The 25,000-nt window shown below is 38.8% G+C and overlaps 1 protein-coding gene across 1 annotated transcript in view; it reads left to right on the top strand.

Annotated features, from left to right (window-relative positions):
* LOC128144630 (von Willebrand factor D and EGF domain-containing protein-like) overlaps nt 1–25,000 on the top strand; it is a 190,550-nt gene that overhangs the window by 118,997 nt on the left and 46,553 nt on the right. The window contains exons 18-21 of the mRNA XM_052793761.1: nt 2,561–2,698; nt 4,745–4,897; nt 6,367–6,531; nt 21,395–22,285. Coding sequence (XP_052649721.1) covers nt 2,561–2,698; nt 4,745–4,897; nt 6,367–6,531; nt 21,395–22,285 — 1,347 coding nt within the window. The remainder of the gene's footprint in view (nt 1–2,560; nt 2,699–4,744; nt 4,898–6,366; nt 6,532–21,394; nt 22,286–25,000) is intronic.

The raw sequence follows: 25,000 nt of genomic DNA, 5'->3' as shown, positions 1-25,000 counted from the left end.
AGAACATCACCTACCTGAGAACAGAACTCATACTTGAAAACTGTATCTCAATCACAAAACTATTCTTTCTTTCCCCATATACCAGTGATTAATTCAGAACTGGGGGGTGGGAGGAAGATGGAACTGTAATTTCATTTTACTTTTCAGGAAACTGAAGAAAACCCCAAGATTTGTTCACGGTTTGTAATAACCATAGAGTTCCTAAATCAGATTGCCCGTTCCTTTAGAGTCAACTTAATGTGAACACAGTCAAAAAGTCTTTCTCTGCATCTGTAGGTAGTCAGCTCCTCTCAAGGCATGAAAGGACTTTATCTTCTCAGCCAATTTGCCATGCAGGGATGGAGAAATAGAGCTGGCACAGAAACAGATGTTTCAACCTTGCAACCTGAAGATCTTTTATTCCTATTATTTTTATTTGTACTGTAGCAGTGCCAAGAGAATCGAGACTCCCTTTTGTTGCAGTGCACTGGAGGTCGTGCAAACAGAATAATTGATGCTTCTTGGTGCAGACAGCTTTCTGTCCATTTCTGCTGCTTCTTCAGCAACCTTCAGCCAAGTTTCAGACTTTGCAAACATTTGTCCTTGGACTCCGCTGGATTATCATTATGTCCAAATTGATCAAATACTGTTTAAAATCAAATCTCTCTGAGTGAAAAGAAGTGCTTGCATAGTTCACCTTTACGTTACAAAAATCAGTCAAGTGACTGAATTTTAAAATTTAGCTTGTTACTTATGGTGTTCTTTTGCCTTTTGTAATTCTCTCATCTTTGAGATTTTAAAGCCAGCCCTTTGCAGCAAAAATAGAGTATGTAGGAGGGAGGAGAGGGGACTGAGGGAAAAGTGGCTGTTGTTACTGAAACTGGGAACTTCTTTCCTACTTTCATTGTCTATGGTATCATTTTAGTCTTTATATGATACTCAGAGAAAGGAAATAATTACTAATCTAATCAGAGGGTAACTCCTTCAATATTTTCCATAATGTGATGTCTAATAATTTCCCAACACATCACCAGAAAGCAGTACCAGAGAAAAGCAGCCTTATGCTACAAATGTGCTAATACAATCATACAATAGAAACAGGAATCCAAAATAAACAGGGGAGGGAAAAAAGTAAGTTCAGCCCTGCAATACTATGTGATGTCCAACTTAAATGAAAGAAGCAAGAAGCATGCAAAACCAGAACACCTTAGCTTGGGATGGCACCAGAAAAGGGATGTGGCTTTTGCACTGCAGTTCTTTTTTTTTCCACAAGACAAAGCAGGCATGAGAAGGTGATGTCACTAGCTTTTTTAGGCAGCTCAATCAATACAGACTTCAATTTGAGTTTTTTACATGGAGATGCTATTTTAACTTGAAAGGAGTAGTGGAAGCTATCTGAAATGCTGAAGCAATGAGAGATTATGTTGTAGGAGATGAATAATAATGCTCTGTTTTTATCATCCTCTAATTCATTCCACTGTGACAAATTTCTTTTTTGAAGGAAAAAAAATATTCTTTTATCCTTAGATCTTCTTTCATGATAAAACTGGATATCTGATATGGAACAAGCCTTTCTGTACCTTGTGGTATGTCTTGAAGCAGGTACCTGGACTCTCCAGAAGGTGTCCCAATCTCCTTGGGTATTCCTACAAGGGACAAAGGCCATGCCTTAATAGAAGTGATATGGGCTAGTTTACTACCTGCTCTCAGGGCTGCATATTCTAGTAACCAGCAGTAGCCAAGCAAGTTTTTTCAAGAGCACAGAGACAGCAGCATGCACACCTGAAGCCTGAGGGAGTTTTTAACAACATTATATGTGATTACTCTGCATCATTTGCTGTTCAGATAGTAATTTTAACTTTTGGGTCACCTTCCCCTATAGGTATCCGTTAAATCATCCAGAGTTGTGAATTTGAAGATCGATTGCTTCAAGGGATTTTTAAAACGCTGTTTCCAAAATCAGCAATAGTCAAGACACATTGTTTTGGGTTCAGATCCTATAGCACCTTATCTTCTGTACACCAGCACTGTGGCTCAGAGACATTTTCAGAATGTTTCTTCAAATTTTAATTTTCAATAGAAAAAAATGGGTTTTTTAAAAATCTCATTATTTCGTAAGGTTTACCTTCAGCCAGACTTTATCAGGCTGGTTCCCAATAAGCTATTAGTTATGTGAGGTTCACATAGAAACAATAGATCAGTACACAGCTCATCATATGCTAAAGCCAAAATGGTGACATTCATTGGCTTCTTCAGTATATGACAAAAATCTCATGTAAACAAGACAACAAAAGCAGCAGCAAAGATGTGAAAGGCAAGGGAAATAATTTATTTAACATGCACAGTTTTCTACGAGCAGTAGTTTCAAGTTCAGCACTTCTGGTGCCAATAACGACAGTAATAAACAGTGTGATAAAAGCAGGTTTAAGTGAGACAGTGGGGAATTTGGCTCTAACATGAGTGACGTACCCTGTAATGAGTTTACAGCTGAGAAGTAAGCCTTAGTCTACTTCAACATTTGAACTGAGGAATAAACAGGGAATCTTTCCTGATTATTAACCTCCCTTTTGTTTTGCCACAGGGCTTACTTGTCAGGAAGACAGGAATGAATGTGAAGAGAGTCTTTGTTTTCCTGGAGTGTCTTGTATGAATACCTTTGGATCATATGCATGTGGAATTTGCCCCAGTGGGATGGAGGGAAATGGTAAAACTTGCAGATGTAAGTGTTTTGCATGAATTGTTTTAATAGATGGGGGAAAATGGGTTCAATTCTACTACTATTATCCTTAACTGAGTACTTTGCCACTCACTTTGAGTACGGACCTTTAAATATACAAAGCAGACTATTGTCATGTTATATTAATATGGATAATTGCAAATTGGTCTCTGCTATTTTTCACTGCAGTTTAGTTTCCTTTAGGTTAAGATTAACACTGTAGCATACAAAAGGGTATTTTCCACATGCCAGCTAGATAACTTGCCAAGGACGTTCCCCATGTTCTCCACTATTTCACTCCTAAATATACCATCCACTAACAAGTACTAGGGGAACACCCCTGGGATTACTTTTGGTTTGGGCAAATGCTGTGTAAGCAGGGTGTAGAGCAAGAGGAATAAGGTCTAGGTGCAAGTCCTTCACATGCTTTCACCTCTTTTTCCAAGGTGTGCTTTCATTAGGGGACACAGTCCACAGCTGCTGAGCTCATGCTTGGCATAAAGTCATGTCACAGGTCCCAGCTAGTGAAGGAAATGGCCAGGAACAATTTTACACCTGCTCAGTATTTGCTTTTGGGGCAACAGACTCTTTAGTAGGGAGACTACAGTGACTTTGTATTCTGCTGAGACCTGCCCAGTGCATGGGATGTAACCCACTCATGCTCTGCTTGTTTCAGTCATATACATGTCTTCTCCGAAAATAACATTTTGTTGGCCAGAAGGAGAGAAATCAACACTTGAAGTGATTTGCATTTGTTTGTTGGTGTTTCCAAAGAAATCTGAGAAGCAAGATACAGACATTAACTGTGCAGATGTTAACTTTTCCTCATATTGACTACCAAAATGAAAAACAAATCCTATGTAAAAAGACTCAGTTGTAACTGCAGGATCCTGGCACCAGCAGGACTGCCTTTGCCAGATTTACCAAATATCCCTTCAATCATATTGCCAAATGTCTGTACAGAATGGATTTTTTGCTGTATTATTTGGCCACATTGGTTATTTCAAAGTGATTTTGCATCTGTTTCACTAATGCATGTTTTTGTAGTTAATTTGACCAATGAAGGAAGGATACACAAAATAATGCCCCTTTTTTAAATACATCAGAAAAGTCATTTCTTCCTTTGCATTTTTTTAATTACAGAAAGATTTCTCTATTTCTGAAATGCAAATTTATTAGAAGGAATAAACCTGAGGGCTTCCTTGTCCACCCAGAATAGATTAGAAATCATTCTTTGTGGTTTTGATATACAGACTTAACATACCTACTCATACTTCCCTTGCTTAAGCAAGTATAAAGGCTTCTGGGAGGAAGGAGGAGAAAACTTTATAGCTCTTGGAGTGGGCTGTAGCTCATTGCATTGTTTAATATATATAAAGAGTCATAGTCTCAGGCTTAATATTAAGAGTACAGAATATCCAAGAGACCCAGGGCAATAGTTGTTTAACTTGCAACATTATCCACATAGACCTTACAATCCCTAATCCGTTCAAGAAATTACCTTAAAATAATGCAGAAATCAATATTGTTTTAGTCTCCACCAATCAATTTTCCTCTTTTCATCCATGTATACTTTGTACAGGTATTTTGACATGTACAAAGTTTGCAGCTGAGCTAACCGAATCCAACAAACATGCACAACTTAGTTTCAGACAGAAGCTTTCAAGGAGAGGTGGGAATCAGACAGAGCACAGGTCCCAGTGTGTAGTGTAGCATCTTCATCCAAGTAACAGTGCTGTCTAATACATGGGGACCTGAGGCCTTTTTAGTGCCCTTAGCTCAATAAAAGATCACTGTGCATATTAAATATGTCTCCCAGATAAGCAAAGTTCAGTGAGTTTGGGCATAGTAATTTTTTCCATATTTGTGTTGAAGCTTTGCCTCATGTCAGTAGCTGACTCACCTGATTTGCCTTTATTTGCTTGATGGTTGGCTTCCAGAATAAACTTATGTCAGGTTATCTGATTTGTTGTTACTGTTGCCTTTTATCATCAATCACAGCTAAGCTCTAACACCTTGTTTCCTTGTCTCCATGCTTTCTTTTCACAGCTGTGCTTGCTGCTGACATTACAAAAGCTTTAAGCATTGAAAAAGGCAATGGTAAAGGTGATTTGAACAAGACCGAGGTTGAGCAGCCACTGCAACCCTTGGAGGCAAAGGATTCTCCTGTAATTAAGAATTTTAACATGAGTGATAGACATGGTAGGTATACAAGGGTATGAAGCCTTTTTCATTTGCTGCAGTTTACATATTCAGAAATCATACATTTTAGCATCTTAACAGTAAACATAAACTAGCTGTTTATAATACATCATAGAAGTATCTTTCTATGTTAAAAATAAAAAAAACCCTTAATATATCAGACTGTGGATTGCTGCTAAACAATTTTATGTGGAAGGGAGACATTACAGCAATAGCAATCAGAGTGGTCAGGCTTAACTAGAAATTGCATCGCTTCTGAGGTAGAACAAAATCACTCCAAATCTTGGTGATCAATGGAAAGCAAGATGATAAGAATGACAGCTTATGCCAGCTTGCCATAGCCAAGTGACACTGACGTTTTATTTCAGTATTTGATTGACAGTCACTGAATTAAGACTGAGTTTTGAGCATAAGCAAACCTCGACTCTTGAAGTATGAACTTGACTGTGGCAGTTGCTTTTCCCGGAGGCAGAGCACGACAGCACTCTCTGACATGGGTGTGCACCTGCACGATGCTTACATGGCCCTGTTCGAATGAGTGCTGCGTGTTTAGTTGATTTTCTAGTGAAAGCAGGGAGCAGAAAAATTGAGACTGGGCGTATCTATTGTGTAGGGGCATATGTAAAAGACAAGATTATTTTTTTCTCACCTTCTGTTTTTTATATGTGTGCCAGGCCAGCCAACACCTAACCAGAACTTGCCTCTTACAGGTATCCATCATAATGCTGTAGGGAAGGTGCAAGAATAATGCTGAAAATACTTGAGAATCATGATGGAGACCTCACCAGAGGCAATTAAAAAAAGATCTACAACCATCATTAAGATTTTATCCATCATCTGTTCTCTGTCTTGACACTATTAAATACTTCACGGGCAGTTCATATACACTTGCTATTCAGTGACATCATAAGTGATAAAATATTATATACTACCAGAGTGTTAAATTTTGCACATAGTTCTAAGATAATTAAAGTAGTCTCCTATCATACAAGGTTTGACACATTAAGGATGATTTCTAGATCAGAAACATATGTACTCGACAGTGTATTTTTAAAGGTAGGGTACATGTGCTGTGCAGTTTGATGATTACCTTCCAATTATAAAACACCAAAAGGACGTCAAATAATACAGTTTCTCACTCAGTTAATCTTTCACTTATGATGAAAATCACAGTTTCTATATTATCCATGATAAATGCCAAACAACTTTGAGTAATAAACTTGAAAACGTGTAATTAGAGGACTAATAAATCTTGCTTTAATGAGAAACAGCTGTTCTGTTACACTGTGCCTACAGGACATTCTCATGTTTGGCTCAAGGTTTGGGAACATTCTGCATTAATTAGACTTTAGAAGAATAAAAGCAGTTATAAAGCTTTAGCTGGGCTCAGGCAGTTACTGCTTAATTTTACATAGCCATTTCATTTGAGAAATTAAAAATAAACAGGCTTGAACTCCCTTCTTTTTCAGGCCATGCAGCACCACTGTCACATATTACTACCTGTGCCAACAGGCCATGTTTTCCCGGAGTGTTATGTTTTGATCGGAAACCCCCTTACATTGGATATGTCTGCGGCCGATGTCCAGCAGGGTTTTTTGGAAATGGTCGAATCTGTACCAAAGTCCTCAGACCAGGTACTGTCTAATTTTTAGAATTTTAAAAAGGTTTTGCATGCAAAGGCTGTAAGAAAATATGAACTAGTGTGGCATTACAATACAATGTACTTTATCATCAAACACTGAAGGCTGCTTTCTTTCATTCTTACCTGATGAGCACCTAGCAGGTCTTATTTCAGGAGCACCTGGCTCTATGAGTCAAAATTCAATAGATTAACCACCTCATTTGCCACTAAGGAGAATTCTTCACAACAGGACTTACTAGACGGTATGAATCACCACATCTGTATTTCTGCCACAGCACTGGCATAGGATTTCAAAACATGTTTCCTCCTCAGTAAGATCAGAAGATGACACATGCCAGTATCACTCCGTTTTCCTTCTTTCCTAATTCTTTTGCTGCAAGGGATCTGTTGTCCAAGGTGACCTGTGAAGATGATGGTAAACAAAGTGTCATGCAAGAACAACTATACCAACAACTAAAGGCAACAGATAATTAAAGCATTTCAACAGTATCCTTCGTAGGCTGAGCAATAATCTTCCTTAGGGAGCTCTGAAACTCAGCTGGTCCCATTAATCTCAGAGGACTGATCATTAGAAGAGGTCTTCTGCTGTGATAAAAGAAAAGCTGGGTCCTGACCTCAGGCAGAAAGTGGCAATAGCATAGCAACCACTCATCAGTCATCCAATCCTGCTCTCTTTCAATGAAATTCTCATAATTCAATGTATGGTTCTCTAGGGACAGTCTGAATGGTTGTCCCCTTTTTACTGCACAGAGTGATTTGCCAAGAGAACTCATGTTTATTCCTTAATAACAGTAGTTACTAGGTCAGATTCCTAGGTTTTCTTCTAAATCTTTTTCTTAAGTATTCAAGACAGACTGGCTTGAAACCTGTCAAATTGTTCCTCCAGCCTCCTGCACTTGACAAACCCACCTTCACTCCCCATTCTGTATCCAAATCAATGACTGTTACTTTGGTGTTATACTTGGATGCATACTATCAAAGCAGAAGCAATTTTACTGCTTAGCATAGGTATCATCCAATCTCTTTGAACTATAAATTGATTTTAGCCAGTTCTCCGAATCTAAAGGTCACAAAAATAAACCCAATATTTTTCTTTCTCTAGCAATGAGTATGTACAAAGTGTTACTTAGCCTGTCAGAGTCACCAAGTCAGCTATTGACTCTTCTATAACTTGATGAAGCTGTAAAAGCAGTTGAGAGGAAAAAAAAAATCATTCTGCATATAAATAAACTAACATTTCTGCTATTGCCCAAAGCTGCTCCTTGTCGTTAATGGGATAATGGGATATACGTTGTACAACCCAAAGGTCTTTTAAATGCTGTTGAGTAGAACAGATAGTCTACAGCTGTAGGTATTGGTACAGTAAATCAGACACACTTACATAAACATTAACAAATAAATTTGTGTATGTTCTAAAAAGGGAAGCATAAACAGTAGTTGCCATTTACTGTGATTCATACCTGTCATATACAACTCCAGGCAAGATTTAAGAAATATCTCAAGTATCAGGATCTGAAACTAATACATGCTTCTTTCAAAAGCGAGCTGTATATCAGAGGCTGGGGGGGGTGTTTTTCTTTTTCCTCTCGAATACGCAAACTGAGTCCAGGACTTCATGGACTCCATGCTGCAAATGTGGCCATCCAACCAGCTTGGGCACTTTGGGGAGGGAATGAAGAGGAATTATTTCTTGTTCTATCAGAACCTTATACTCACTCATGTGAATTATATCACAATATAAATGATGAGAATCTTGTGCCTCAAGGTTAAACAAGAGTAGTCATTTGTTTTAATATTCAGAAATGAAAGCAATTGCTGCAGCTGTACTAGCGTCCTAATTTATGACCAAAATGATCGGTTTAACTTTCCTTCCCATGTGCTTTGCTAGTTGAAGCAGAAGTATTGTATAACATTGATGATTAAAAAGATATCAGACAAAAAAGAATGAACTTTCAATTAAATTTATGTACAGTTATGGATTATGATTATTGTGAAATCCTCCCTGTTAGAATAATAGCTTCTCTCCCTTGTAACTTACGCTATCAGTCTTCAAATGAAACAGAACAAATCCTCTTCAGCTTGCTGCAGTGCTTGTGAAGGTACTGAGATTATGTGCCACTTCTTTCCAACTCTAGTAATTTTAATACAAAAATACTCTTGTTAATCCCTATTTTGTACTTTTATTGGCTGCTTTTGACATGAAGTTATACTCAATTGTTGTGATTTAAGGATTAAAGGATAAGTATTTTTTCACAGAGAAACTGCAAAAATTACCCAACTGCCTTTGTAGACTACTGAGGAGAAAAAATATGCTAGAAGAAAATTGTTTCCTAAGTCAGTGTTTGATGAGCTGCAACCAAAAGTCCTTCAATTTTGATTTATAATCAACAAAGTACCATTTCCTCAGAACTGATATGTGATAGGTATTAATCTTTTGATGTACTTGACTTACTACAAACTGTGTAACTCCACGAATAAGTTTCTGAGGTATATTTACCTGCTCTGCCAACAATGCAGGGCCTCATTCTAGTCTCACTTATGTGTTTTACCTGGCTTATATCACTAGTTTGTACCAGTTTAAATCAACCAGACTTTGTTGCAATTGTTCTTGAAGTACATCAGATTAGTCTTAAGGAAAAACATCACCAGTATCAAAGCTGGTATGGAGTTTCATATATAAAGGGAAATTATTATTATTAAAAATACATTCTCATATCAGAAACAAAAAAATATTTCTCTCCCTTCAAAATCCATAAAGCAGGTATCCTACATTTTTTAAAAACTTACTAGTAGGATCAAAAGTCCCTTAATTTTGCTGGCATTGCAATAAAGAAGAAAGTCGAAGGAATTTAAATCTGTCCAGGCTTCCCTGGGCACATTTCACATTTGTCTAAAATATCCGTTACCTTTTTGTTAGAAGAGGCAGATGTATTAAATCAAACCATGCAGTATCATTGGTCATATTCTTGGCACACAGAAAATGAATATGTCCTAATGGGGGATGCTGGTGATGTTACTGCATGTTGCAGTATTAGTTCTCGTCAGATGCTACTGGTATTTCTCTAGACTGGTTTCATCACTCACAGTCACAGAGATACCCATCTGTTTGCACTTTCTTTAGCAGGTTAGAGAGGTTGGTGTCATCACAAAAGATTTATTTTTTTCCTATTAGTAAATCAGCAATTTTACTGGACAAAGCAGTGCCGCATCCATCACCGATAAAAGATTGTTTGTTCAGAGCCAGCTCTTTCTGCCTCTCCTGGTTTAGGGAGCTGAAGATCAAGGCAGAGGATTATTTTATGATCTCTATAATCGAGTTCTACTTTTCCGTTCTGAACACCACTGCTAGCTCTCCTGTCATAGCAGTTAATTTGCAGTATTGTAGACATTTGGCACTTGATATACTTTTGTATGTGCCAGTTATTTGTTATGTTTACGTTCTCTGTGTTTTACACTATTCCAGTATCTATCTGTAGCATGCTTCTGAATTCACTTTGATTTTACATCAGAGAGACCTCTGTGACCTTCTCATTTACACCACTGTCAGATCAACATCAAGGTGTGGATTTAAAAGGAGAATAAAATGGTTTGAATTAAAAGAATGTGTGTGTTTAAACACATAGTGCTTAGTCTAACACCAGAGGGACATATTAGTCTTATCTTCTCAACTTTTAACTTTGAAATCACTGCTGTCATTATTAGCACTCATCATTGATCACTGTCCGTGAAAAATAAATAACTCCAGTAAGAGCTCTGGTCACCAACCCAAGGTTTCATCTCCAGAGCTAACTGCAAGAGTAGGGACCTCTTACTGCCTGGAACGAATCAAATGATTTAGCTTCAAGAGATGACTGAGGAACGTAATGGACTCCTTTCATCTCTTATCTAACAGAATTGATGAATTTGCATTAAAAAGATCAAGGCCCAGATTCCAGTCTCACTTACACCAGTGTAAATCATAAATGTTTCCATTAAATGAATAGCATTACCCTAATGGAGTGAGCCGAGCACTGTTCCTGGAAGACACGTCTTAAAACCTGTTAAGGTAGGTATATCACACACAGAACTTTTAACTATGAAATCTGTATGTACCAATAGGTGTAGAAAAAATGCACACACTTTTCAGCATTCAGAGGGTTCTTTGCAATGGGTAACTAATGAGTCTTGACATGGTTTATGCAATGAGTTACAAGGCTTACTTGAAGGCAGGAATATTTTGATGCTGCAGTCATTAGCTGTGAAGCTTGCAAAGAAAGCATAACAGAAATACCAAATAAATAGTAAATAATACTCTGATTTGCCTCTGTGTGGTAGTCTCAGCTATTCTTGTGGGCTCCAAAACTGGGAAGCATTACATCTCAATGCCATGGCTTCCAGCTCCTAGCTCTGACTCAGGCCATTGAAACTCTGCCCACAATTCATCTTTGGAATTTATGGCAGAAGTTGCCAATCTCTTTCATAAACTATGTTTCAGTGTTTCTAGTTTGTGTATTTCAGGACAAAATGTACAGTTTTTTCAGACTGACCAGTTATGATGTAATGACTTCTCCTTCAAGGGGTACGTGATGAAATGGCAACTGAAGTGGGGTTAGAAACGCCATACAAAGACATTCCATATAAATTTGGACTCATGAAAGACACAGTTTTGCAAATGGTATACCAGTAATCTATGCACGAGGCCAGGATCAGCCTGGCATTTTGGACATAAGCTGTGACCCTTTCCTGCCCTCTGAGTATGTAATTGCCACTGAAAATCCACTCCCGTACTTGTCAAGATAGAAAGGGAATCTGAGAGTCTTTCTGATGGCTTTCTCCTCCTTAGGGATACCTAATAAAATATTAAGTATTTTTGGAAAAATATCAACAGAGGCCTGTATGGTATATGCTATGACCCAAACATAACAACTAAAGTAGGCACGGTGGGAAGAATATGTTTAGATAATTTAAAAGATAAACGGTTTCCAGCTTCACTGATCCATATACTCTGTCAATCCAGAATTTGTTAAGTGCTTCCAATACAGATGATATATTTAGGAAATGATGTAGCTTAGCAATAGAAGACCAATGAAGCCCAAGCCATAAAACCACTAGGGAAGAGGACTCAGCTATATGCCATGAATAATATTTACATTCAATCAGAACATCAAGTACAGATTACATTTCTCTCCTACCAAGAATGTGCCACCTTTTGCTTAAGCAATCACTGTGCCATCATGACTTTTAAGTGATAACAACAACTCAGTCTCCCACAAATAATCTATGGAGGATACAGGCCCTGTAGTTTTTTACACTGACAGAACAGAGAGCAAGATTATCTTCTCTTAAAATTTCCAAGCTCATTTAATCATCTAGCTATAATAGCACACAGCTTTTAAAGAGAGCCAACCCTGTTTCCACAAATTTGATAAGATTGCTCTTTTCTTAAAGGCACTTAGAAACCCTTTAAATCTGTAAGTAACTCATACTGGACCAATATCCTGGCCCCATTAAAGCAACACAAGAGTTTTGCCACTAAGTGCAAAAGCAAAGCAGGAGTTGAAGAAAAAGGATTCATAAGCAATGCAAAGCACAGTACAGTACAGGAGGGGTAAAAATAGATGTGAGATACACACTCGTCATTGCTCAGGACAAATTTAGGACTGGCTCCTTAACACCTTGCTGTTGTTGATGAACAGGTAGTTGCAGATGTAGTAGCACTCCCTTCACTGGACTTGCTTGCAGAATCAAGTGATATTCACTGCCAAACCATGGGAATTTTGCCCCCCAAATTACACATCACATATATAGAGCTAGTTCATTTCTGAAGGGACACAGCAACAGCCTATAGCTAACACAAGACAACTGATCCTCTGGGAAGCAGGAGAAAATGATCTCTCATGCCGATAGTTTATTAGATTAAGGATTTCATGGAATCATAGAATAGCCCAGGTTGGAAGGGACCTCAAAAGATCATTTGGTCCAACCTTTGATTTCTCAAAGAGAATTTATTTCATATATTATGATAAAAACCCCAAAGACTTTTGGTTTGGTTTGGTTTAATTTCTATAGGACACAGGGGTAGAACCGTACACTGGAGAGCATCACCAGAGGTCTCTGGTCTATAAGTGGTGGAACAGCTGAAAAATCTTTTATATTACTAAAAAGTAACAGTTCTCGCTAAGAGTTTCTCTATGTTAAGACACGTTTTTGACAGTACTGATAGAATATTGCCTTAAAAATCTCAGATTTGAATCAAGCTATTGGTTTATGAAATTTTAAATTCTTCTTGAGCTAATGTAGTACCTCACAGGAAAGGTAATCCTTAAGTCTTCTTCCTTCCTTCTCCCCCAAATGCCTCTGGTCAGTTCATAACTTCCCCTTTATATTTGTTTCAATGCAAAATAAAAAGGGGGACCTGTTATCTTCTTCATAGCTATTTCTGTGACAAAGTTGAATCCCTAAGTGACCTTGGCTCACTTCAAAATTCTTGCTCCATTAAAAACAATAATGTCCATAATACATCCTCAGAGCCTAAGAGAGGAAAAGACTAAACACAACACTGCTGGTAGTTGAAGTGCCACTATCAAATGTCTCTACTTGCTCATCCTAATACTTTCAAAGAGAACTACAAATACTATAAAGGCAAGTCTTGTGATATGAGAGCATGTCCCCAACATGCCACCAGAGAATTCAAAGGGCAGTAAGTTTTGTCAAGAGCTGATGACACCTACGTTAGCCGTGAGCTATAGTTAAATAACCATGCTTCAGGAACTGTTGTATTAACAGAATATGCTGTTCAGTTGAAAGATAAGCTTCAAATTCTGCACTAACGCTGCTTAGCTTGGACTTAGGGATGCCAACCTCTCTTCTGAACTGCAACAGGAGTTCAATGCACATTGTTCATAGTCTTTATGCACAGCTAAATGGACACACTGTTTATCATAGCTAACCTGTTGGCAATAGTGAAAACCTATTTCGTTAAACTAGATACAAATTAGCAGAACTGACTAAGAACTTTTGTGGCATACCATCTGAAAACTTATTATTGAAATTCCTTGCTTTTTGTTTCCTATATTAGAAAGAAACTATAGATAGTAGTCAACCTATTCAGTTGAAATTGTGGAGAATTCCATAAAAGCATGATTTTACTGAGGGTATTTATATGTGCTTATATGGCATTAAAATACATTCATTACTGGTCTCCAGCAAGGCATAGTTCAGATTGTTTCTGGGCTTTTATATGTAAAGTAACTCATTTTTATGTGTTTACAGCCTAAAACAACATAATTATAATTTTAGACCATTTACTTCTTGAATCTAATAAAAGGAGAATTTCAGTAAAATATTCAAATTTAAGCTATTTTTTCTTTGAAGAAATATTATGGATTTTCTTTTGAAGAAATGTTATGAACTTTCTTTCTAATCTATTATTACAGTTCTAAAGGATTCTGCATAGATGTTTCAGAGAATGACAGGGATGCTTCAGAGATGATCTGTCTTGATTTAGCCTATTTTGTATATATTTATCAACCTGTTCAAGCCACGAGAGAGTCTGAAGGCCCATGAGGCATCATCAGATAAGAACACAGTTTCTGTTAATTTTTCTGTCTCTCACAGTGCTGAGAAGTAAAATATACTGCCAGTTCCTGAATAGAAAATATAATTTAGTTTTATGAACTCTATCTTAATACTGTCTTTGTAGGTGCTGAAATAATACAGTTGCAGACTCAAATAATTGGAGAAGGTAGAACACAAAGAGGAGAGGTAAAAGTTCAGACCTGAAAGATGGACAAGGGATAATGAAAGAAAGGACAATAAAACAGTTACGAGGGGGTTAAGTGGGTGATCCATGGTGTTTTGAAACACAACTGTACTTCTCTTTCGCTTCCTGTTTTGTTAGCTGGATATTCAGAGAAAAGCACAGGAAAAGCACTTCTAAAAACTGCAGCAGAGAATGGGTTAGACCCAAGGAATGTAAAGAGCACAGAAAGAGATCTAGTAACAAAGGAGCAAGAGGAGCAAGGCTCCTGTGCAAAGGGTGAGAGCACATAAAACATTTAATTTTTCCAACCCCTAGGAGAGAACTTTTCAATTAAATCTTGAAATAAACTGGAAGGTCGGAGAGGTGTTTGATAAAACATTGTTTGTTTGTAAAAACATAGCTGGTTTATAAATCTCCATATACAATCCAAAAAAGATACTGATAAAGAAAAATATTGATAGAGAGAAAAAATACTCTGTTTGGGGAGCATGCTCATATCTTTGCAATCAGTAATTCTTACACCATTTTTAAAAAACACTGTCTCTGGTGATCCTGACATTAAAATTTCTATTGAAAACTTACAGAAAACATCACAAAAGGTAAAAAAAAATGAACCAACAAACAGAGTCTGCAAACAAAGTGCACAAAATGCATTATTTTCCTCAAAGGCCCATTTTTCTGTACAGCTATCATTGTGTTCATCACCTTCTTGCACTGTTCTTGCACTTTGCCTGCATATGATGTCTTGTCCCAAGAATCTTACTAACCAAAAGCTGATGGATACCTTCTTGGAATGCAGATACACATATATTACATGAAAGTGTTACGTATTAGGATGTTTCATATTTAAAACTGTTTCGTTACTTTCAGACTTGAGCATCATTCTAGAAATTCAGTTTATAGCCTGATACTACTATTATCTACTCAGGACGCCTAAAAAGGAGACAATCATTTAAATTCTATGGAGAGATCTGGCTTAAATGAATATAAACTAAGGCAGTATTACTGCCCCAACTCTTTAGTTTTTTTGTTTCTCTTAATCTCTAAATTGTAATGCTTTCTACTGAAAAAGTTTTATGAATAGAAAAAATATTTTGTATAAGGAAAGGGCTACACCTAAGCAAAATCATTCTACGGTATCCATTTGGTATTTGTTGAATATGAAGGAGATTATCTTTATGTATTCCTTGACATAGATAAGACTGAAAATGTTCTCCGACATATAGTTGGTAATATCATTTCTATGTTCATGAACTGTTTGCTTCCTGACTGAGCATCTCAGAACCCCCATTTTCTTTAAATACATCAGTTAATGGATTGAGATGCCAAGTATATTCTGAAAACCTAGAGGCAAATGAACTATACAGTGATGCAAACAAATACAAAAGCCCTTTAATGCCACATAAGCAAACACACTATCTCTTCTTGAGATAATATATTCTCATATACTCACATAGGATTTCAACATCCCAGAACTGGAGAAGGACCTCCTTGATGGCAGAGTCTAGATCCCATTCCATTTGTGGGAATCATTTACTCTGAATACAGGGATTCGTAAACAAAGTTTAGTGAGTGAGCTGGCTGAAGATCCCAGGTTTTCTCCTCCACAAAAAACGTGTTAGAGCAGAATGATTTTGTGTTTCATACATACAAAACAAATTTGCCTTGCAAATTATGAACAGTGTTACAGAATTGTGTATGTGCAGCTGCAGGCACACTTGACAAACAAAAGAATCTGAAGCAGAGGAATAGTTATAATCAGAAGTGGCTGAGTGACGCAGGATCCATAGAATATTCCCCATTGCTCATGATTTTGGTAGGTGAAGGGGAAGAAAATTGCTCACCAGGTAGCAACATAATCTCATTTTCTATCAATCAGGCTGAAACATGGCTCAGGGACAGTGAACTAGATGTTCACCTTTTAATTTCATCATTAAAGCAACAAGTGAGTAAATTTACCCATCACAGCAGTGGTAGTTTGAGAACACAGATCTTGCTAAGACTGAATGCACCTGTACAGATGGATAGAGAGTCGTGCGACTGCTTTGCTCACGTGCTGACCTGTCTGGGTGTAAGGCACACTAGGTCCACAAGCTGTCTCGCTCTGTATGCCAGCACAAGCTAAATAGCCTGGCTGGTTCGTTCTTTCTGCCTATGCACTGCTAGTGCCTCGCATGCAGCTCCACGTCATTTTCTGAGTTGCAAATTCCAGATCTGGGCACCTCTTATATAAAAGTTATTACTCATATCCTCTATTTCCACATTTTTCAAAGTGGGGATTAACTTTTGCCTGTGCCTACTTCCAGTGTGTTCTGTGCTCCTAAACTCTTTTACAATACATTTGACTCTTCAATTTTCAACATAAAAAATAAGTAAAGGGTCATGAGCTCTAAACTTAAGCTCCTAACTAAATTTATAATAATATCCCAATCTCAACAAGTCTTTAAAATGGTTTTGTTTCTATAGAAATAATCCTGGAAGTACACCCTTTGTAAAACATGGGTAGTCAAAGCTGTACCTCACTTAAAGGAGCTGAGGAACTTCTTCTGGGAGTTACTGCTTGTGATTGTAAGAGAAGGAACATCGGTGACTGGGAAGTCCAACCAGCATCTGAATGTGGGGAAATTCTGGATGCTTAAGAGGAAGGAAGGGAGAATCAAAGCTGTATTTCTAAATATTTGGGAGAGGGAAGATATTAGGGTATGCTTGGATGGCTAAACAGAAGATTTAGGAATTAAACACACTCTGACTAGAGAAGAAAGTTATGCCAGAACTTATTCAAATAAAACAGCGGATTAAGAATTGATGGAAAACCAGAATTCCCCTAGAGCTTCCTATTGACAGCTGCTCTGTTACTGCTTCTCACCAAGTAAATACAGAAAAAAATATTAATGTGGAAAAATAGAGAGAGAAATGGGATGATCCTTAATACTCTGGTAACAAGACTTCTTAGACCAGTGTAATTTTTCTGTTCTCTCTTGACATTTTAAATAAGATTTATGTGCTGGTAGATGTTTCAAATTTTAAATGATGACCCACATAGTGTAATATGTCAGAAGAGCATTTCTCTGTCGACATTCTTCTGAATAAGAAATGCTCTAGACAGCATGTACTACTAAATGTTAATAGCTCTAAAACTACACAAATTGTAAATTTATTGAATTGTGTTAATAATGAATTCTTAAACTATTCACAGAATTCTGAAATAGTTGTAACCTGATCAGAATTAAAGGTTCCCACAATCCTCTGAACTGACAGGCAGAAGAGACCACAGCCAGATGATCTTGCTAAGGAGAAGGAGCCAGTCTCCACCTCAAAGGCAGACTGGTTTGGGGCATTTTATTAGATTAAAAGAGAGAGCAGCACTTGAGATTATGTGGCCATGCTTATAGTGTCTCCCTTATGTCATTACATAAAAAAGTTACACTTAATTTAAAAAACAAAATGTAAGTTTCTAACTCTAATAGTTGCAAAAAGAGAAGCATGGCAATGAAAAGGTAACAAATATTCATGTCTACAAGAAGCTTAAACAAATGTTTGAGGTGTCAGCTGCTAGTTGTAGGTCAGTATGGGGCTGCCTCCAAGGCACATGGCTTGGGAAGAAAGGTGTGGAGGTGCGTAAGTCTAAGACCAGCAAAGACTTGGGTGAACAGCACAGAGGAATATGGTAACCAACCTGGTCCACCCTGTTCCAGGCAGAGTATGAAATGTGTGCTGCTTCTCTGGGAACAGAAATGGTTGGGGTCAGAAGGGGATGTGATTTCTCTTAAGTCAAGTCTGGATGTGGCCTTTTTCTGAAAGCTTGTAAATGCAAAAAAACCCCCACAAAACAAACAAACAAACAAACAAACAAACCAGAAACTCAGAAGAGAGAAAATATATTAGATTTCTTTTCCATGTTTCAGAGTGTTGCTATCTCACCCTGGCTTTAAGAGACTGTCGAATGTCTTCTCTGTTTGTGAGCTGCTGTTTTCACTAGCTTATAAAGTCATTTTATTACCTTCAGAATGAACATGATCATTTTCAACTACAGATTTCTAGTAGTTCACTATAAAACACAATTCAAGTGAGAGAAGAAATCAGAATTTGCTGTGCCTTAACAACAGCATGATGGCATTGGCAAACATGAACCAGAGACTGGTTATGACAATTCTGATTTATGAGCTTAGTGCGAGTGGCACAAAATATCTGAAACCCTGGGTGAACCAAAGGCTGGGGGCTTCTCATGTGGGACAACTCCTGCACCACATAGATAGAAAGTGTCCTGGTGTTGAGTTGGATGAGGGACGTTAAACTTCTGTCTCAGAAATTTGCCCTCTGTCACCCTTGTTCTCATCTTCCCCAGATAGGGGGACAACAAAGGAATCTATCTTCTCGGGGCCGGATCCGTCCTGGCGTTACACTGCACTTACTTAAAGTGGTGTAACTCCATTGATACGAAAGGAGCTGCTGCCATGCACAACTGGAGCAAAGCAGCAGGTTCTTGGTCTCTTATCTACCTCTATGAAAAACAAACTCAGTTGTTCCACTGCTGCACATTTCCCCGTTAGTACAGGTAGAAATACTGACAGGTAGTGAAAATGTATTTTTGTACCGTCATATAACCTTGAGCACTTTGCCTTGTCATTTTTTTGTTATTTTCATCCAGTCCAATATGTAATCATACAGTAGCATCACAGAGAAAACCAGACTCACGCAATCACAGTTCTGCATTGATAATGGGTTATACATTTGAAGATATTGATCAACTGCAAGGAAAATAAATTGAAGTAATACAGGATTTGAGAAAGCTGCTGACTACAGACAACTGAGTCTGCAATCTTTTGGTATACTTCTTTGTTTTAGCTTATTTAGATATCTGGAAGACTGCAGAAAGAAATTTTCAGGTATTCCAGCAAAAACCTATTGTATTCTAAGCCTAACCAAATTGCACAGTATCACTATAAGTAAAAATCTGAGATAACAAAAGCTGAGAGGACACTCTAGTAGCCACATTTGAATGACACCAACATCTTATGAAGTTTAGTGGTCTCTGCAGAGTGTGTGAGGAACCTTGATTAGTATATATCATAATGAAAAAACAACCAAAATGTATCACTACTCTTCATTGGTAGTATTTTTTGAGATGTAAAAATTGCATTATCATAGATACACTCCAACAGTATGCTCCCCCTTACAGAGAAGGCTGAAGTTTATTTGCGGGATGGGTATATCACCTGTATATCTGATAAAGAAATAAAAGACTTCCCTTTCTCAGGTAGTCAGTCTGATCCCCTTACTAGTTACTAAAATTTAGTTAGGAGGAAAACCCATTTAATTACGACACAGTGGAAGGAGCTCAAACCTATAATCACGACTTTTTTTGGACATTTGTCAGAGAGGTCATTCAGCCCTTCACTGTCATTCCTGTTGATTTCTGGTCCCTGGATCGAATTTTCTAAAGGCAGTAATGACCATCTATTACTGATAATTTTCTATGGGGATATTTCTTTCATCTTTCTCTCATTCATTTTTAAAAATCCTTTGACTTCTCCTATCCTCTCATGCTCTTTTTGTTGATATTCTCCCTGCTTCACCATCTCTTTTCTTCTGTGTACCTCATCATTCATCAGCCTTACTTTGGATAGTAAAATCCATGTATTTACCTACTGCTCTACTAAATACCATGTATTTACCTACTGATGTCCATAGCTTGATCCAGTACCATTGTAAAACTCCAAAATGTTATACTACAGGGCAATAAAACTCATCAGCCGCCAGTAGAATGACACTGTTTAACAGTCACATAAACACAACTTTGTATGCCAGGATTTGCTTTGAACTAGTCAATGCTCTAACTTTCATTTTGATCCTTGCCAAGCATCTTAATCTCTTTCCTTGCTAACTATGGCTAATTTCTACATCAGTAGGAGTTTTAAGGAAGTGATTAATATTTATATTTAAAAGGAAGAGATACATCCTGCATGGGGTTAACCCTAGAACCAAGTGAGGGTTTTTGTTCAGGATCCAATATATTCCGTTTCCTATGGAGTGAGTATGCCAGAACAGGTTAAAAATAGCTTCTTCCATTCATTAGAGTCAGCAGATGGCCATTAATCTTCCTGAAAGTATTGATTCAAACTACTCGTCTCCACTTTTAAGGCCCTTCACAGACTACCCTTTCCCCATCTATCATCCCTCCTTACACAACTGAAAAGGTGGCTGGCTTTGTAAAAAGTGGGTGACAGTTACAAACCAGCAGTCTCTCTTACATGCTGCCCCTCACGTCTGGAGGGAGCTGTACACAGCATTCACAAAGCTTTTCCATTTGTCTCCTTTAAATGCTTTCCTAAAACTTTCCTTTGCCATAAGGACTACAAAAGCATTACATAGTTATACATTGGTGCGATGGGACTAGAGTGTCTCTAGGACACGATCTTGCCAAGGACCATCTTAACATTGTTTATGTCTCCATCTTCAATATCTATCTGTCCCAAACTGCAATGTCTTGTTCTGTCCAAAAATGCAATGTCTCATCTTACTCCTAGACTGCAAGAGCTTGAATGCAAGGTCTCTGTGTTACGTACTGTCTAGCAGAACATTTCCCAGCACATTCTGCAATGTAGACAGTTAATAAAAAACAAATATTAGCTCAGGTGGTCAAGAACTGTAGGGTGCACCATGGAAAGATGCACAGTGCCAAAAGCTCATGGACTAGTGTAAGCCAAAATTAATAAAACAGCATGGCAAGTGTTTTTCCCCATCTGCAGTTTAACCCCTGTAAGCCCAGTGCTGCACCTCAAAGAATAATGCCTGACCTTCACTGAGGCTTACTACCTTAGGCTCAATGTTAAGCCAGCATAAATACATTTCCTCTAGTTCATCAACTGCCACCCTGTAAGTTTCGGTATTGCCATTCCCTGTGCATCCAGTGCTGGTGGTTACCCATAGCAGATAACACCATGTTGTTTCTATGGCAGTCAGCATAAATGTGCCCTTAGCATATATGATAGATTAACTCTTTTACTTCTAGAATTGATGTTCTGTTGTTTGCTCATAAGCTAAATGTTCACTGTGGTGTCTTTAAACTCTAGACCAGCAAATTTGGCTAATATACATCTTCCTTCTGCCCTAGTTTCAAGATCTTCCCAAAGGCATGTGGATTTTGCTGGAAGAAGTATTGAAGATGCTAGAGGCTCTCACCATGAAAATGTTTTAAAGACATCAAGAAACATACATTCCCTTCTTTCCCAAACCCAAATTCCAAGGCAAGAAACTACAAACTTTTTGGAAAGAAACCCCACAGTCATTAACACTCCATCCCTTACAATGAAAAGGAAGACTTCCCAAGTTCAGACATTGTCAGCAAAAAAACCTGATATGGAGTCTACAGCAACTGAGAAACAATCTTTTCTTGAAAAAAGAGGTGATACACACACTTTCCTTCTGCACGAGGAGCCAGACCCCAGAGCCACAACTGTCAGTGGGATAACCCATACCCCTCTCTATTATAAACAATACAAACCAGGTACAACACAGAGTGTTCCTTCTCGTCACAACACAAATACAAGTTCATTCTTTGCAAGGCCACATGCTGTTCAGCAAACTCGTTCCAAGTATGGCTATTCTCCTAGGAAATGGCCCAGTCGAGCCGCAGTCTTGAAGACTAAACCATCCCAAGATTTCCCAACAAAGCAGCAGAGAGCATCTCCTTTGGCAGCACATCTCACCTCCTCTTCCCATTTAATAGGTTCTTCCCTTGATACAGCTCCCCAAAGTGCTAGCATCCCAGCAGGGTCTGCTCCCCAAGCAAGGTTTCCAGCACAGACCACAGCAGACAGAAAGGCATACAATACAGCGATGGATCGTGTGGAACCGCCAAAAACCAGCAGTAGGACGCATCAGAAAGTTGTTTGCGCTAATATGCCATGCTTTACTGGTGTGCAGTGCGAGGTGGCCGAAGATGGAGGATTTAAATGTGGGCCTTGTCCCAGTGGATACAGCGGTGATGGAATTACTTGTGAAGGTAAAGGGGAAAACCCTCTTTCAAATTCTTTTATAACTTCAAATTTATTAACTCTCCAAAGTAAAAGTTAATTTTTATTATAAATTTGGAGATTTTTCTAGCTGGGATCATTCTGTTTTTCAAAGCCAATTATATCTCCAAATAATAGACAAACATTCTATAACTTTGAAAAAGCTCTTTCTGCTTACAAAAATGACATATTTATTTGATAATATCTAATCTATTGAAACCAGGAACAGATTGCAATCTCACTTACCCTTGCTTAAGGCCAGATTCATTCTACTGAAGTCATCACATTTGAAAACATATAAAACTTCTGTGGAAAAGAGTAAAATTGATTCCATTTCTCTATACAACACATATTCTAAGGAAAACTAATTGATCTACTACCTTAAAAATTACTTTTAAATATCTGTCTAATATCTTAAATAGAAAACTGAACTTGTCATCTGAAACGTATAGCACCAGAAGGGTTTTCACAATATGAATTATTTATTAGACAGTTTAGAATACATCCATAAAACAATAGTATTATGCACATTGTTGAAACAATGAATTCCCTGACTTAGCTATCATTAATTACACCTTTTATTGAAATCCCTCTGATAAGTTGATATCTTAATTGGCCTTTCACTACACGAAGCAAAAGTATTTGCATCATCTGTTTCATTCTCTTTCACATATGGTTTCTCGTGCTCTGCGCACAGAGCAGACAGGCGTAGGGGGGTCTCAGCCGTGATGCACTGCGGAGGACCTTGCAGGGATTCCTTGCTGTAAGCAAGGCTTTGTGGGGGTGTAAAGCTCCCAGCAATACTGCAGCCCTCTGAGCTCAGAGCAGTGCTGGAGATATATTACAAAATGCATAAGAAAAGGTTACTATACTCTTGGGTGCTCTATTTTTTGCTTGTTTGCACATTTCTGAAATGCCCCTTCTAAAGGTCTTAGGGTTACTTGGCACAAAAGACCCTGTCTTTGACCTCTGTTTTACACCTAGAGCTGGAAAAGTACCAAGTAGCTCCTAGTGCTGAGAAGCCCAAAGCAAGTTTGACCACAGAATGGCCTCCCCTCAAAGACCAGGCCCATGTACATATGAATATTTACAAATATGAGCATATGGCTGCTTTGTGTATATTTAGTATGCCCATCAGTACGGTCCTTAAAACATAAATCTACCTCTGCCTTTTACTGTCTCGCAAGATGAGATGTTTTCTTCAATTACTGGTATTACTGAAATCTCTCTGGAGAGTCCTTAGGATGAAATACTTTATTACCAGCATCATTCTCTGTCTCGGGGCTTGATGACATGAGACACAAACATCCTTTATTTGTCTCTTGTCACTGACCGTGTCACCTGACTCAATAATAAGCCTGTCTGCTCCCTGCTTCTGCTTCATCCCGAGCCCCTCTGCGCACCTGTGAGCAGCACCCTGGAGCATGGCCCGAAATGTGAAAAGCACCCATTGTACCTCCAGCCATTGATGTCTCTTCCCATGTCAGATGCAGCTGATTCATCATGACAGATGAAGTTGAAAGATGAGGCTAATTCCTTGGATTAAGGCCTGTCATAACCTCAACTGTCAGCACTTTGCAATCATAGAATCCTAGAATTATAGAATGGTTTGGGTTGGAAGGGATCTTAAAGATCATCTAGTTCCAAGCCCCCTGGCATGGGCAGGGACACCTTCCACTAGACCAGGTTGCTCAAAGCCCCATCCAACCTGGCCTTGAACACTGCCAGGGTTCGGGCATCCACCACCTCTCTAGGCAACCCATTCCAGTGCCTCACCACCCTCACAGCAGAGAACTTCTTCCTTACATCTAATCCAAATCTATCCTCTTTCAGCTTAAAACTGTTACCCCTTGTCCCATCATTACATGCCCTTGCAAAAAGCCCCTCTCCTGCTTTCCTGTAGGCCCCGTTTAGGTACTGGAAGGCTGCTGTAGGGTCTCCCCAGAACCTTCTCTTCTCCAGGCTAAGCAACCCCAACTCTCTCAGCCTGTCTTCACAGGAGAGGTGCTCCAGCCCTCTGATCATCTTCGTGGCCCTCCTCTGGACTTGCTCCAACAGGTCCATGTCCTTCTTACGTTGGGGGCCCCAGAACTGAACGCAGTACTCCAGGTGGGGTCTCATGAGAGTGGAGTAGAGGGGGACAACCACATTCCTCGACCTGCTGGTCATGCTTCTTTGGATGCAGCCCAGGATACGGTTGGCTTTCTGGGGTGGAAGTGCACATTGCTGGGTCATGTTGAGCTTCTCTTCACCCAACACCCCCAAGTCCTTCTCCTCAGGGCTGCTCTCAATCCACTCATGGCCCAGCCTGTTATCTGTGCTTGGGATTGCCCTGACCCATGTGCAGGACCTTGTACTTGGCCTTGTTGAACTTCATGAGGTTCGCATGGGCCCACCTCTCCAGCCTGTCAAGGTCCCTCAGGATGGCATCCCTTCCCTCCAGCGTGTCGACCGCACCACACAGCTTGCTGTCACTGGCAAACTTGCTGAGGGTGCACTCAATCCCACTGTCCATGTTGCCGACAAAGATGTTAAACATCACCGGTCCCAATACCAACCCCTGTGGAACACCACTCGTCACTGGTCTCCACTTGGACATCGAGCCGTTGACTGCAACTCTTTGAGTGCGACCATCCAGCCATTTCCTTATCCACCGAGCATTCTGTCTGTCAAATCCATGTCTCTCCAATTTAGAGACAAGGATG

This window comes from Harpia harpyja, chromosome 7 (genome assembly GCF_026419915.1).
Source record: "Harpia harpyja isolate bHarHar1 chromosome 7, bHarHar1 primary haplotype, whole genome shotgun sequence".
NCBI lineage: Eukaryota > Metazoa > Chordata > Aves > Accipitriformes > Accipitridae > Harpia > Harpia harpyja.
This window is presented reverse-complemented; position numbering and strand designations above follow the sequence as displayed.